Source organism: Peromyscus californicus, unplaced genomic scaffold (assembly GCF_007827085.1).
Source record: "Peromyscus californicus insignis strain IS unplaced genomic scaffold, ASM782708v3 Scaffold_10__1_contigs__length_136768540, whole genome shotgun sequence".
In the NCBI taxonomy this organism is placed as follows: domain Eukaryota; kingdom Metazoa; phylum Chordata; class Mammalia; order Rodentia; family Cricetidae; genus Peromyscus; species Peromyscus californicus.
Genome location: NW_026294391.1, coordinates 7964365 through 7979158, shown reverse-complemented (window position 1 = coordinate 7979158; position 14794 = coordinate 7964365). Strand labels below are relative to the sequence as shown.

The window sequence follows — 14794 nt, the reverse complement described above, 5'->3', positions numbered from 1 at the left end:
TAAAATACTGAAAAAGTAGGTTTCTATCAGAAACGTATAACCAGTCACCATTTCATTTTCCTCATTAACCCACTGATAAGGTACACTTTGTTTTTCCTTTTTATTTTAAGAAGACATAATGTAGAGGCAGATACAAATTAGATTTGGCTCTAAATAGATTTGAATAAACTGTAGCTCTTATTTTTAACTGTGAAAGGGAAAATAATACCTTCTGTAGTACACACATGGGAGAAACAAATGAGTTGTATAAAGTGCTTGAAAGTCTTCTGCACTTATAGCTATGATGCTGAAGCACAGGAGTTCCAATTATGTTTTATATACCATGCTGTATATTTGATGTTGGATGTCTTAAGCCAGGTTATGAGTAGAAATTTCATAATGCTTATAGGCAATCTCTCATAGAGCCAACGAGTTGACTGGTTAGGTGATACTTCAATTTTAAGATAAATGGGCTATTGTGGGCAAAGTGAGAGTAGTGAAAATTAGACCCAAATACAGATAAAGAATCAGTTTCTTAATCTGGTGTCATATTAGACTCAATCACAGGAGATTTTTGTTTGTTGTTTTTAAGTGCGGTATAGGCCTAATTCTACCTAATGAGGAACCTACACATCAGTGCCATTAAAAGCACCTCTTGAAAAACATCAGATGAAGCCGGGCAGTGGTGGCGCACACCTTTAATCCCAGCACTCGGGAGGCAGAGCCAGGCGGATCTCTGTGAGTTCGAGGCCAGCCTGGACTACCAAGTGAGTTCCAGGAAAGGCGCAAAGCTACACAGAGAAACCCTGTCTCGAAAAACCAAAAAAAAAAAAAAAAGAAAAAGAAAAAGAAAAACACCAGATGTATTACTCTGCAGAACAAAAGAAACTCAATGGTGTAATGAATATGGAATTAAAATTTTGGTAGTAGTATGTGCACTTTTTTTTGTTAGTTTGCAAAGAATGCTTGTTGTTCGGGATTTGGGACCTGTTGCCTTGATAGGGCTCCAGAGGTGCTTGTGATGAAAAACTTACCAAAGTGGGGAAAAAAAAACTAAGGTTACTTGGTGAATTTTAAGTTGTATTAGGGTACATATAGGTTACACACTTTACTGTTTACAAAGAAAAACCCCCCCAAAATGGTATGACGAGGTTTAACATCTTTTGGTTTGGGAATGAGGATGGGAAATAAAAAATAGAACTTGGATTTCTCACAATTAGGGAATCTGAAAACCGAGGTCTGGGTGTTGATAGTTTTACTTGTTTGTTTCTCTCTGTGTGTGGGTGTTGAAGTTGTTATCTTTGTTAGTTGAGTGGTCTTTCTTAAATTTACAATTCAGTTTGTGGTTTTTTTGGTTTTTGTTTTTTGATTTTTTGGAGACAGGGTTTCTCTGTGTAGCTTTGGAGCCTGTCCTGGAACTTGCTCTGTAGCCCAGGCTGACCTCAAACTCACGGAGATCCTCCTGTCTCTGCCTCCCGAGTGCTGGGATTAAAGGCATGCGCCACCACCCCGCCCGGCTGAACAGTTTTTATAGTTCATGTTAGTTATTTCTAAAATAAAATGTTCTTTGGGTTGGAGAGATGGCTCAGCAGTTAAGAGCATTGGCTGTTCTTCCAGAGGTCATGAGTTCAATTCGAAGCAACCCACATGGTGACTCACAACCATCTGTATTGAGATCTGGCGCCCTCTTCTGGCCTGCAGGGATACATGCAGACAGCACTGTATACATAATAAATAAATCTTTTAATAAAATGTTCTCTTTTCCCTTCTATTTGTAGGTTATGCAATGGTCTCTGCAAGATGTTTTATTCTTGAATTGGAGCTTTTTAAGACTGGCAAATGCTGGTACTTCATCTTCTATAAGTGGACTATAATTTCTTTTCTTAAGACAACTACATAAGCAGACAAAATTGCAAAGATCTGCCCTGTGTCGAGTATGACAGCCACAACTCGTGGCTCTCCAGTTGGAGGGAATGACAACCAGGGCCAAGCTCCTGATGGACAGTCTCAGCCCCCCCCTCCAACAGAATCAGGTAAGACATTAAAGATAAAGACACATTGGTATATCTCCTATATTCTTGAGTGCGGAGTGCTGAAACATGATAGAAATGATTGTGAAGCAACCATGAACTGAATGTTTTGTTTAAGAAAAGTAAATACAGGTCTTCAGCAGTAACAAAAAAACTCAAGTGCTTCAGCAACATTGTTTTTTTTTTTTTCATGTCTTTTTCAGATGTCTTACATTGTCAGTCTTCAATAAAATGAACGATTTATAAGCCCTCTGTCGATTCTGGGAGAAACCATTGTATTATTCAGTGTAGCCTATGGGACCAAGTAAATCAGAACTCCATTTTGTATGCCATATATATAAAATTATAAATTGTCAATTCACAATAAGATTTTTAAAGACTATGGACCGAAGTCTTATTACTGGCATTCAAATCAAATTTCACCTTTGCACCATATCAGCTTTATGACTGGGTAAATTATATAATCTCAAGCTTCAGTTTCTTCATTTGATAGGGATAACAGTAATGGAACTTCATGGCATTGTTTGAGGATCAAATGAAATAATGTTTGTAAAGACCTTAGCATAGATACTGGGTCAATCTTTTGCTTGCCCTAAAGCTCTTAAAGTAATATTATTTTTCTGTTTTCTCAATTGACTTATGTAAGGTTTCTGGTTCTCCTGATGTATATTCCCCATTGGAAGATTTTACTAGTAAAAATTTACTAATTAAAAGAAACTTGATTTTGTAAGCAGATTTTTTGGTTTTTCAAGACAGGGTTTCTCTGTGTAGTTTTGCGCCTTTCCTGGGACTCACTTGGTAGCCCAGGCTGGCCTCGACTCACAAAAGATCCGCCTGGCTCTGCCTCCCGAGTGCTGGGATTAAAGGCGTGTGCCAACCACCCGCCCGGCCTGTAAGCAGATTTTTTATGTAGATCCATCTTTTTTGTTTTTTTGAGACAGGGTCTCTCTACATAGCCCTAGCTGTCCTGGAACTCACAATGTAGATCACATTGGTCTCAAATTTACAGAGATCCACCTGCTTTTGCTTCCCAAGTGCTGGGATTAAAGGTGTGAACCACTATGTCCAGCCTAGATCCATCTTTTTAAAGAAGGTTTTTCTTAAAGCATAAAACAAAAAACCATTTTCTTTGTCTTGGTCATTTTTGTCCACTTTATCTAGAGTGCCAACTTTATTTAAAATACAGTTGTTTATAATACTGTTTGTGCCCTTGAGTGCTGGGATGGAACTCAGGTCCTTGCATATGCTAAGTGTATATATACTATATAACTTGAAACTGCTTCTTACCCCAGACCCTGTAATATCCTTTTGACTATTTTTTTTTTTTTAGTATATATAGAGGTTTGTGGCAGTGTCTTTCTTTGTTCATCTCTGATACCACTAATTTGTATTCTCTCTGCTGATCTAGGGGCTTACCAATTTCATTAATACATTGCTACTTCCCCCCTAAAAATTTTTTTTTGGGGACTTATAACCCCCCCCCCATTAAAAAACACCACATGCTTTTACAAAACCATATTTGTTTTTTATGTTCTTTGGATTTAATTTTCTTGTTTTCATCTCCTGAAATTTATCTCAACCTTTTCTAATCTATACGGTTTTATACTTTGAAGAATTAGGTTGAATAAGCCAAAGAGTAAGATTGTGATAATGCAGCTCCTGTAGTGGTATTAGGGGTAAACTAGTTGGTTTGTGTGTACGTGTGTACATGAATAACAGACACGCTGCTTACAGAGACACGCATTTTTGTGGGGTTTGTATGGATAACTTTTAAAGCATAAGTGTTATTATTGTAGAGTACTTTGTGGTTTGGGGCTAGGTTTTTACTGTTCAGGTGTTACAGGTTTCATCCTCTATTTTTAGTCTGGTAGAAAAGGCCTTTTTTTTCTTTTGCCTCCTGTTCTCTGCCACTTGAGAGAAATGAGCAAGCCAGGTCCTCCCCCCAAATGTGCCAACTTTGTTAATTCATTTCTTTTTCTAATTCCCATTTTTGAGACATAAAATGGTAATGTCCGTGGTCACAAATTTTGACAAAATAAAGTCTTTCCTGTCCCATAAATTTGAAGGCCAGTATTTAAGTTTCTTTCAATATAGTCAAAGGGCTGTTGGATACCAATGTTTACTATGTTTAAAACCAGGAGCTAGTAGTTTCTCTTTCTCTCTCTCTTTTTTTTCTGCTTTATTACCTGTATTGTGTGTGGATTCTAACCTTTTTTGCAATTTTCATGGCTTTGCAGGGCTTTTCAGTGAAAAGAAATCCTGTTTGTTAATATTACATTTGTTTTTTTTTGTTTTGTTTTGTTTTGTTTTGTTTTTCGAGACAGGGTTTCTCTGTGTAGCTTTGCGCCTTTCCTGGAACTCACTTGGTAGTCCAGGCTGGCCCTCGAACTCACAGAGATCCGCCTGGCTCTGCCTCCCGAGTGCTGGGATTAAAGGCGTGCGCCACCACCGCCCGGCTACATTTGTTTTGTTTTGAGACAGGGTCTCTCACTCTGTAGCTCTGGCTGTCCGGGAACTCTCTTTGTAAACCAGGCTGGCCTTAATTAAACTCAGAGATCTTCCTGTCTTTGCCTCCCAAGTCCTGGGATTAAAAGCATGTTAGGGGCTGGAGGGGTGAGATGGCTCAGAGGTTAAGAGCACTGACTGCTCTCCCAGAGGTCCTGAGTTCAATTCCCAACAACTACATGATGGCTCACAACCATCTATAATGAGATCTGGTTCTCTCTTCTGGCCTGCAGGCATACATGTAGGCAGAACACTATACATAATAAATAAACAAATCTGTGTTTTAAAAAGACATGTTACCTTTTATTTTAAAATATACTTGATTTTTAGAGGTCTTAGGTTTATGATAGTAATATTACATGTCTGTTAGGTATTAATATATGCACATTGTGCTCATCTATTGAAGATAACTTGCATTTTTAAAACAAGAACAAAAGCAAATTACATTCTTACCTATAGAACCACTCTGTTTACCTATAAAATTTCTAATTGTTTCCTATTGCTATGTTTGGTTTTGGTTTTGGTTTTGATTATTTGAGACAGGGTTTCTCTGTAGCCCTGGTTATACTAGAACTCGCTTTGTAGAGCAGGATGGCTTTGAACCTACAGAGATCCGTCTGCCTTTACCTCCCAAGTGCTGGGATTAAAGGTGTGTGCCACCACTACCCAGGCTATTTTATATTATTTAATGTTAGGATTTTAATTATTTCACAAGCTCTGATACTGTTGGACCACAAAGAAGCAACCAAAGATTTAGTCAGCGCCTGATTTAGGGCTTAGTTTTTGTTTGTTTTTTCTTTCTGTTATTTTTAATTATGTATGGGTATGTACACATAAGTACAGATACCTACAGAAGTGGTGTGAGATCTCCCTGGTATGGGTGCTGGGAATTGAACTCTAGTCCTCTGAAAGACCAGTGGGTGCTCTTAACTGCTGAGTCATCCCTCCAGCCCAGGGCTCAGTTTCTCATAAACTTTACATGTACTGACATTAAGAGAAATTAAAAGATAACCTGAGGGAGTCACTTCTGTACAATGTGTGTTCTGGGTGTTTAATTCGAGTCACCAGGCTCAGTGGCAAGAGCGTTAATAAGCCATCTTGCTGGCCCATAAAGGGAATTTCTTAATCAAATTTTTAACTTTAAAATCTGTACATATAGAATAAATTTTAAGTCTCCTAGTATGTCATAAAAACCAGTGACAAGTGGGATGAACGTTCCTCAGATGTATCTGAGAAAGTTCTAGAATGTAATTTGACTATGTATGCCAATTGTTTTAAAAGAAATTGTCTATACTGTTGTAGTTAATATTTCTAGTGTCCTGTCCCAAAGAAAAATGTGTTTCTACAAGATTTATACATGACAAAGACTCATTGCATTGATTTTAATTTATGTAATGCTGATAATTTTGACTACTTAGATATTGAATGAAAAGGGACAGATACAGTCCCAATTTTATTGAAAATTTATACATACATGGACAGTTTTTCATTAGTTCATAAAAAGATCGCAAGGAGGTAATTAAAATGTCATTGCTGGTGTTTTATTTGTTGGTGTGGTATTATAGATGTTTAAAATTGGTTTTGTCTCTATTTTCTGTGAGCATGTAAATACAGGACAAAGTGTTTTGTTGGTTGTTTAAAACAAAACAGATTTCTAAAGTTATAGACTTCAAATTAGCTATTTGTATGGGACTTCTAGCATTTGAATTCTCTGCCTGGTGACTTAGCTGTGTTCTCCCTCCTTAGTGTAAAAGTTCATCATTAGGTTGCTACTTCATCTTGTAATCCAGCACAAACTTTGAAAGACTATATTAAATCATAAGCTTTCAATGATGCCTTTGTAAAATTTTATGCTACTAACATTTTAAAAACTAATGCTAATCTCTTAGTGTTTAGACTACTGTGTGTGTGTGTGTGTGTGTGTGTGTGTGTGTGTGTGTGTGTGTGTGTGTGTGTTATAGAAACTTATATCTGGAATGTTTAATTTTTAATCAAGACTTCATCGCCTGATTCTTCCAATGAGAATTCCCCGGCAACTCCTCCTGATGAGCAAGGTCAAGGTGATGCCCCTCCACAGATTGAAGATGAGGAACCTGCATTTCCACATACTGACTTGGCAAAGTTAGACGATATGATCAACAGGTCAGTTGTTTTCGTTTCTAGTGTGTATGATGCATAAGAAAACCAAGTTTTTCAGCATTATATGTGACAGGTAACACAAAGACGGTGAAGAGGAATCTACTGCCTAATCTTCCCATCATAGTCACTATCAAGTACTTTATAACACATGGGTCTTGTTGGATATAATGAAAAAGAGCGAGAACATTCGTGAAGTTAACTATATGGCCCTAGTTGTTCATTTCCAAAGTAGAACTGTTTGTGTAGTTTGCCTTTTTAAGAGTTGATGAAGCTTCTTTTCAGTGGGCATGTTGGTTCTTGACTAACTTTAATAACTTTAGGGTAGCCCTGAAGCAAACCAGGTCATGAGATGTTTCTCAGAGCATGCCCTTCATGCTGACTCAAGAGAATGACACTTTTAAGATATTCTTCAGGGTAAGGAAAGGATGTAAAGAAACAGAAGAGCATATTAAAAACAAAAAGAAAAACCCCTATCTGAACGTAGTCCTCACTGGGTAGTGTGAGCTCAACAAGGGCCCCTCAGAAAGGGTAGTGGGCACTGGAGCAATGGCTCAGCCATGAAGAGCACTTGCTGCTTTTCCAGAGGACTTTGATTCTATTGCTGGCACCCACATGGCAGCTCACAGCTGTCGTCTATTACTCCAGACCCAGGGAGTCCAGGCTCTTCTGGCCTCTAAAGGCACCAATCATACATGCAGACAGAGCACTCATACACACAAATTAATTGATTAAAAATGGGAGCATTTTTAAAAGAATAATGAAAATATAGGGATTTTGCCTTTTGTATTTTTTCTTAATAAAAGTCAAAACTGTTGAATACATGAATGGAGAAATAAAAATCCTTTGCATTAAAAAGAAAACGGAGCTGAGTGTAGTGGCTCACATAAATAATCGCAGCACTTGAGAGGCAGAGGCAGGCAAATCTCTGTGAGTTCAGGGCAAGCCTGGTCTACAGAGTAAGTTCTAGGACAGCCAGAGACCCACACACATAGTGAAACCCAATCTGTAAAAACACACAAACAAAAATCTGAATTTCTTAGTAATTAGTATGCATTGTTAAGCCCAGAACTATGTTGTGTAACATATAGTAAGTAGATAAAATTTATCTAGCCCCTTCCCCACATATCTCAACCAAAAATTTCTCTTAACATAAATCAGGAGTACATTTTTCCATATTTGTGTTTACAATTACGTATTTTTCTATAAATATAAAATCTTACGATACGGGCGGTGGTGGCGCACGCCTTTAATCCCAGCACTCGGGAGGCAGAGCCAGGGGGATCTCTGTGAGTTCGAGGCCAGCCTGGGCTACCAAGTGAGTTCCAGGAAAAGGCACAAAGCTACACAGAGAAACCCTGTCTCGAAAAACCAAAAAAAAAAAAAAAAAAAAACTTACTATAATTTTATAACTTGTTTTACTTGCTTGAAATATTCTCTCAATTGACTCATTTTAAAGGGAACATTTAAGAGAAATATACATGCTTGTAGTAGCAGCTTGTAATAGTTGCATGCAATGAATTATTGTCAAATCAATGTTAAGGATATTTATAAAATCCTTGATTGTTCTTAACAGCACAGATGACATAACAGAAAGCTGCATTGTTACATTTCAGTTTTGTCTGGTGGTTGGTAAAATATGCAGGTTTAGATACTAGGTTGCATAAAAACAATTCTTTATGAAAGAAAAATGCAAAGGACATTTTTAAATAAATGATGATAGTTATTTGTTTCTAATAGGTTATTAATGAAGTGCTTTTATTAAATAAAGGGGCAAGAGTGGTTGGGAATTTTACCAGCTCTTAGGAGAGAGTTCAGTGGTTGGCTAGAAGGTTGACTCTTCTGGGGAACAATGGGTGAATTAAATGGTGATGATTGAGAAGGCCTATGAAAAGGATAGATGGCCAGATGTTTGGGTCAGCACTGAAACTAGAGAGAACGCTGCATCCTTGTTTAAGGGAGAGACACCTGTGGATTCTGCAGATCCTTTAGAAAAAGTTGATAGATTATATGGCCTCCTGAAGTTTTTGTTCTTTGTGAAGAATTTCAAGGCATGCCTTTTCTAATCTGAATTCTGAAAGCCTTTGCCTGTGAAGATTTAATAATAGGCCTCTGTGATGCCTAATTGATACTTTATTATAGTAGTTTTTTTAATATTTTTTAGAAGTCTGCTTGTAGAGACAACAAATGATGCTTAATTGTAAAAAAATGATTCAACCAGCCCCACTGTTTTAATATTTAATGTTATTTTAGTTAATACTTAATGTTTTTTGTTTTTTTCTGAGACAGGGTTTCTCTGTGTAGCTTTGGAGCCTATCCTGAAATTCGCTTTGTAGATCAGGCTGGCCTCGAACTCACAGAGATCCACCTGCCTCTACCTCCCGAGTGCTGGGTTTCAAGGCGTGTACCGCCACCCCGCCCGGCCTACTTAATGTTTTCATAGTGAAAATAACTAATTGTAATTAGTAACTGACTATAGTACCTCTTTTATTTAGTGCATAACCAGTAAGCCTCTTTATTTTGTAAATTCCTAGGCCTCGATGGGTCGTTCCAGTTTTGCCGAAAGGGGAATTAGAAGTGCTTCTAGAAGCTGCTATTGATCTTAGTAAGAAAGGTATGTTTCAGTGTCGTGCTTTTCCAAATGCATGCTACTAGATATATTTTCACTTTACTCCTGAAAACTTTATTTTTCTGTTAAAACACAAGTGTATATATAGTTAGCTTAAAGATAGAGCTCACATCTGTTTAAAAAGGACAACCCTCAAGATTGCTAGACAGAAAGTGTGTGTGTATTCATATTTCTTTTTTTTAAGGATTTATTTATTTATTATGTATACAGTGTTCTGTCTGCACAGGTCCGTGCAGGCCAGAAGAGGGCACCAGATCTCATTTACAGATGGTTGTGAGCCACCATGTGCTTGCTGGGAATTGAACTCAGGACCTTTGGAAGAACAGCCAGTGCTCTTAACCTCTGAGCCATCTCTCCAGCCCCTGAATTCTCTTAGTAATGGTGCTCAGTTTGCTTTTTAAGGCACTGGAATTTGAGGGAGTGGAGTTTCTTGAGTAACCCTGGCTGTGTCCTGGAACTCACTCTGTAGACCAGGCTGGCCTCAAACTCAGAGATCCACCTGCCTCTGCCTCTCATGTGCTGGGATTAAAGATGTGTGCTGCCACCACCTGGCTAAGGCACTGGAAATTAAAAGGAGCAACATTTATTTTCTAAGATAGTCTTTTGTATTATCTTTTTATTACTGTGACAGATAATAAACAACTTACAAACCAAAGCTTTATTGGCTCACAGTTCTTGAGATTTCATAGGGTTACAGTTAGGGTCAGGGGAAAATGTGTGGGTAGAGCAAAGCTGCTCACCTTTTGGTGTCCAGGAAATGAGAAAGATAAGGGATCTCACAAGAGGGCAGACCCCTACTTTTCAGATTTCTCAAAAGATTCTACCTTTTACAAGGGTTTGCCAAGTCTCCCCATATCACCACAGAGTGGAGACCAAACCTTTGGAAGACATGTACCCAAACATAACTGTTCTGGGTGTGTCATAACTAACAAAAAGCGATTGTATTAGTTATTGCCAAATTAACATTTTTATAGTACCTTGCTTGGGTTCATGTCACTCCCTGGCAAGGGGAAATTTTATCTTACATCAGTTATTCCTCCTTTCTTTAAAGAATGTTTGTTATGCCTTACCAATCTTGAAAAGCTATGAAAAAAGTTTAATCAGATTATGATTGTTTTTCACAATTTAAGTGAATTTTGCTAGTTTTATAGTCTAAACATTAACTATGTAGTAAAAATATGGTATTTCAGTTAGTGCCATTGACATTCAGTAGATTTGTATTCCTCTCCCATACTGATTTAGAGCACCATAGTTTATTTTACATGATGCTCCATTTTTAAAGTTTCAATGTCACTCATATTGTACAATCAAAATCAAATATTTTTTATACAGATTGAGACATTAAAGTCATTCTTTGTATTGGTGACACATGGCTCTGTTGTCTTTTTTAAATCAGATGAGATGAAGTAAAGATAAAAAATTGTAGGGCTGAAAAGATGACGTGGTGATCTGAATTCAACCCCTGGAACTCACTTAAAAGTGGCAGGATCAAACTGACTCCCCAGAAGTTGTCCTCTGACCTCTATGTGCACTCCCTAGAACCCCCTCAATCATGCATGTGTGCACGCACACGTAAATAACGGAACTTTTAAAAAGACAAAAGGAAAAAATAGATTCTTGACATGTAAGAAGAAAGAGATGATAGTGAAACATGAAACAATTCATCTTACTTGGCCACTTGGAGAACAGTAAAGATAGGAGTGGGTGCTAGGTACATAGTTTGCAAACTAATATTTTAAAAATAATTGTGAATGTAAATTTTAAGGCTTATTTTCAGAACAAAATGCTATGAAATATTTAGAGTCTTCACATGGTACTGACCATCATTTTGGGCTTAAGATATATATATATATAGTGTATTAATTTATAGCGTTATCGGTTAATTTTTTTATTTCCTTTATTTTTTATTCTATTGATGATTAAACCTAAGGTAATTGTACATGTTAGAGAAGCTACCCTTGCAGTGAGCTATAGCTCCAGCCCTGAGTTATTGTTAATATTACCACATCGAGTGTACTTTTGCATACTTAGAATTTGATTTGGGAGGCCTGAAGAGATAGCTGAGCAGTTAGTTATGAATGTTTGCTGCTCTTGAAGAGAAGGGACCCAGGTTTAGTTCCTAGCCCCCATGACTGGTGTCCCATAACAACATATAATAACAGCTCCTGGGAGTCAGACACCCTCTTCTGCCTTCTTATAGTACCTGAATGAAACGTGGTATACACTTAGGCCCCACCCACACATATATAAAGTTTTCTTTAAATAATTTTTAAACAAATTACTTTATTTCTGAATCAAGTTTCCTTGCTGATGTGTAGACACTTTGAAATAACAATAGTGTTATGATAATACTGTGAACTTTTTTCCAGAAGTTCTCTGCAACTGTGTTTCCAATTATGTCTTTCATCACACAGTTGAGCATTGTGATATAATGGTTTTTTTCTCTCCCCCTTTTTAGGCCTTGATGTTAAAAGCGAAGCATGTCAGCGATTTTTCCGAGATGGGCTAACAATCTCATTCACAAAAATCCTTACAGATGAAGCAGTGAGTGGCTGGAAGTTTGAGATTCATGTGAGTTTTCCATTTGACTTTTAAAAAGCAGATTGTATAGTGGTCCTTTGGATGGGGAGGACAAGTGTGTGTGTGTATTTGTGTATGATATATTTGGCCTACTGTAGTATAAAAGTGTAACTTTTAAAGTAATTTTATAGTGAATTATTTCTGTTAGAGGTAGCATGGGCATTTAAAACTACCATGAGATTTAGAGTTAAAATTACTGGGTTTAATCTTTCTCCCTGGTTCTCCAGTGCCTTTTGACCTTAGACAGATCACCCCATTTTATTGAAAATCTGATACAGTCAATTGTGAGATGTACTGCTATTTTATATATTGTTAAGGATGGCAAAACTTGCCCAAGATGGAGAAAATGTAATGCATGTCTGGGGGACTTGAAAGATCAGTGTTGTAGAGGAAATGAGAAATGAACTCACTGCAGAAACGGACAGCAAAGAAACATGTATATTTCAGAGCCATGAGTTACCCTTTAAACAGTTGTTTAGTCTGGATTCAATTTAAAATTGTCATCCCGCTGACCTTGACCTTGATAGCCTCCCTATGCTAATTCCCTGCCAGGTTCCACCCTCCTGAATGCTTAAGGGGTATTCCTTGTCTGTGTATCCTGCATAGTGGGCGTTAACAGCTTAGTTGCAAGATTGTAAAACATGGGTAGTGAACTTCTGCCCTCTGGGGTTCTCCCATTGTGCTGTAAGCCTGTATTTAAGACCTCCTCCCTCCTTCAATAAACGGCATTCGGCATTAAAAAAAAAAAAAGCCAAGTTACAACGCAGTAACCAGACTTTATGGGAGAATCCATGACAGCCAGCCAGACCTCCTCCAAGAATATAGAAAGCATTCAACATTATGTTAAACCCTGTAACAATGCAGGATTTTTTTCTTTTGTTTTTTGTTTTAGAATATTATTCTAAGGTGTGCTACTTTTGTTTATATTCCATTTGTTTAACTCTGTGAAACTGATACTATGTCTGTCTAAAACACCTGATGGTCTAATAAAGAACTGAATGTCGAATAAAAAAAAAGAAAGAAAGAAAAGAAAAGAAATTGTCATCCCTTTTAAGTAGACTATTTAAAGTGATCTTAGGGCCCTAATATCTCCAAACTATGAACAGACACAATGCAAATACTTTAGTACTTGTTATTTGTAGGATGCAATCAGATTTCACTTAGAGAGTGAAAGAAGTTGTATCTGGACTAATAAGATGCTGTAAGTGCTACAAACCTGTTATTTGTTTCACTATGGAAATAGTCATAAAGCAGATGATATTTTTGTGGTCTGAGCATTTTTTTCAGTGAGGATGATGGGGTAAAAGTCCCAACATAACACAATTTCTCAGAAATACAGAACTTGTGAGTGTATAGTCTTCCATCTGGGGTAACTGATATATTATTTCAATTTTAGAATTGTTGCTTCTAGTGTAAGAATTCCAAAGAGAGAACAAAATGGGAATTTGTGTGTTGCCTGAAGAGATAGAACAGAATTTGGCAACTCATAGTACCTATTTCCTTTTTAAGCAGGTAGCTTTTTGAAAGTACACACCATATAAATTATAAAGCAAATTAATTTGGTCATAGTACTAATGAATTAAATAGACTTGAAGTAATCAGTATAAAAATGAGGAGCTCATTTAATTTTAAGATAAGGGTAATTAGGATGACAACTTGTGTTTGAAATTGCAATGTTTTCACATTCTGAATCACCTTTCTCCCATGTGTAACAGAGATGTATTATTAACAATACTCATCGCCTGGTGGAGCTATGTGTGGCTAAGTTGGCCCAAGACTGGTTTCCACTCCTAGAACTTCTTGCCATGGCCTTAAATCCTCATTGCAAATTCCATATCTACAATGGTACACGTCCATGTGAATCGGTGTCCTCAAGTGTTCAGGTGCCTGAAGATGAACTCTTTGCTCGTTCTCCAGACCCTCGATCACCAAAAGTGTGTTGGTTTGTTACTTTCAAAGTTAAATATTAAGATTGTTTTATTCTATCTACCACAGAACTTTAAGTATTAATCTCAATCTCCTTTAACACGGAAAAAGACTAATTACACTCTGAAAGGGATTTTACATCATGGTTTGAATTCTTTCTTTTATACCAAAGCTATGTTTTATTGTATTCTACTACTGTTTAGTTTTTCTGTGTAGTAATAGTTGGGATCTGACAAGCAAATGTACTTTGAAACTTTTAAGTGAAACGATATATAGCACTAGGAGCCCTTTTGCATAGTCATAGTATTTTAGTTCAGGGCTTATGGCTTTTCTTCCCCTTTCTATATAGTTAATCCCTATTACCTTTTACTCAACCTGGAAATAGTAATAATTTGGTTAATATAAAACATCTGTTTGCTCTATAATAATAATAGAGGAGATTGTGACTGATTAGAAACCTCAGATCAATAGGCCATGATTTTTTTTTGTACTTCAAAGTAGGTATATGTTATACATGCTTAAGTAATGCATCACAACAGTACAATGATGAAATTATAAAATAGAAGCAGAATAGTAAAACTTTGAAATTTTACTAAAATACATAGTTGAAAACAAATTTCCTGTAGCAGTGTAAACAGACTGTACTTTAGTTTTTTACTATATACTTTTAAATTTATACTTTTATAGTTTTTATTTCCTTTAGCAAGTGCTAGCAATAATAGTTTCTAAGTTTAGACTTTAGGGAAACTTTTTTTAAAGATTTGTTTTTATTTCATGTGCATGAGTAATTTGCCTGTATGTATGTTTGTACACCATGTGCAGACCTGTGCCCTTTAGAGGCCAGAAGAGGGTACTGGATCCGCTACAAATGGAGTTAGAGTCACCATGAGGGTGCTGGGAATCGAAGCTAATTTGTCATAAAGCAATCAGTGCTTAAAGCTGAGTCATCTATCTAGTCCCTAGGGAAATATTTCAGAGATCTGGGAATTTTCTTTTCCTAACCAGCCAA

General features: G+C 36.9%; 1 protein-coding gene across 1 annotated transcript in view; it reads left to right on the top strand.

Annotated features, from left to right (window-relative positions):
* The window catches only part of Usp9x (ubiquitin specific peptidase 9 X-linked), a 120982-nt gene that overhangs the window by 23436 nt on the left and 82752 nt on the right, over positions 1-14794 (top strand). The window contains 6 exon segments of the mRNA XM_052739061.1: positions 1758-1990; positions 1992-2012; positions 6511-6656; positions 9185-9264; positions 11738-11850; positions 13575-13793. Of these exon segments, the coding sequence (XP_052595021.1) occupies positions 1916-1990; positions 1992-2012; positions 6511-6656; positions 9185-9264; positions 11738-11850; positions 13575-13793 (654 nt within the window). The 5' untranslated portion in view covers positions 1758-1915.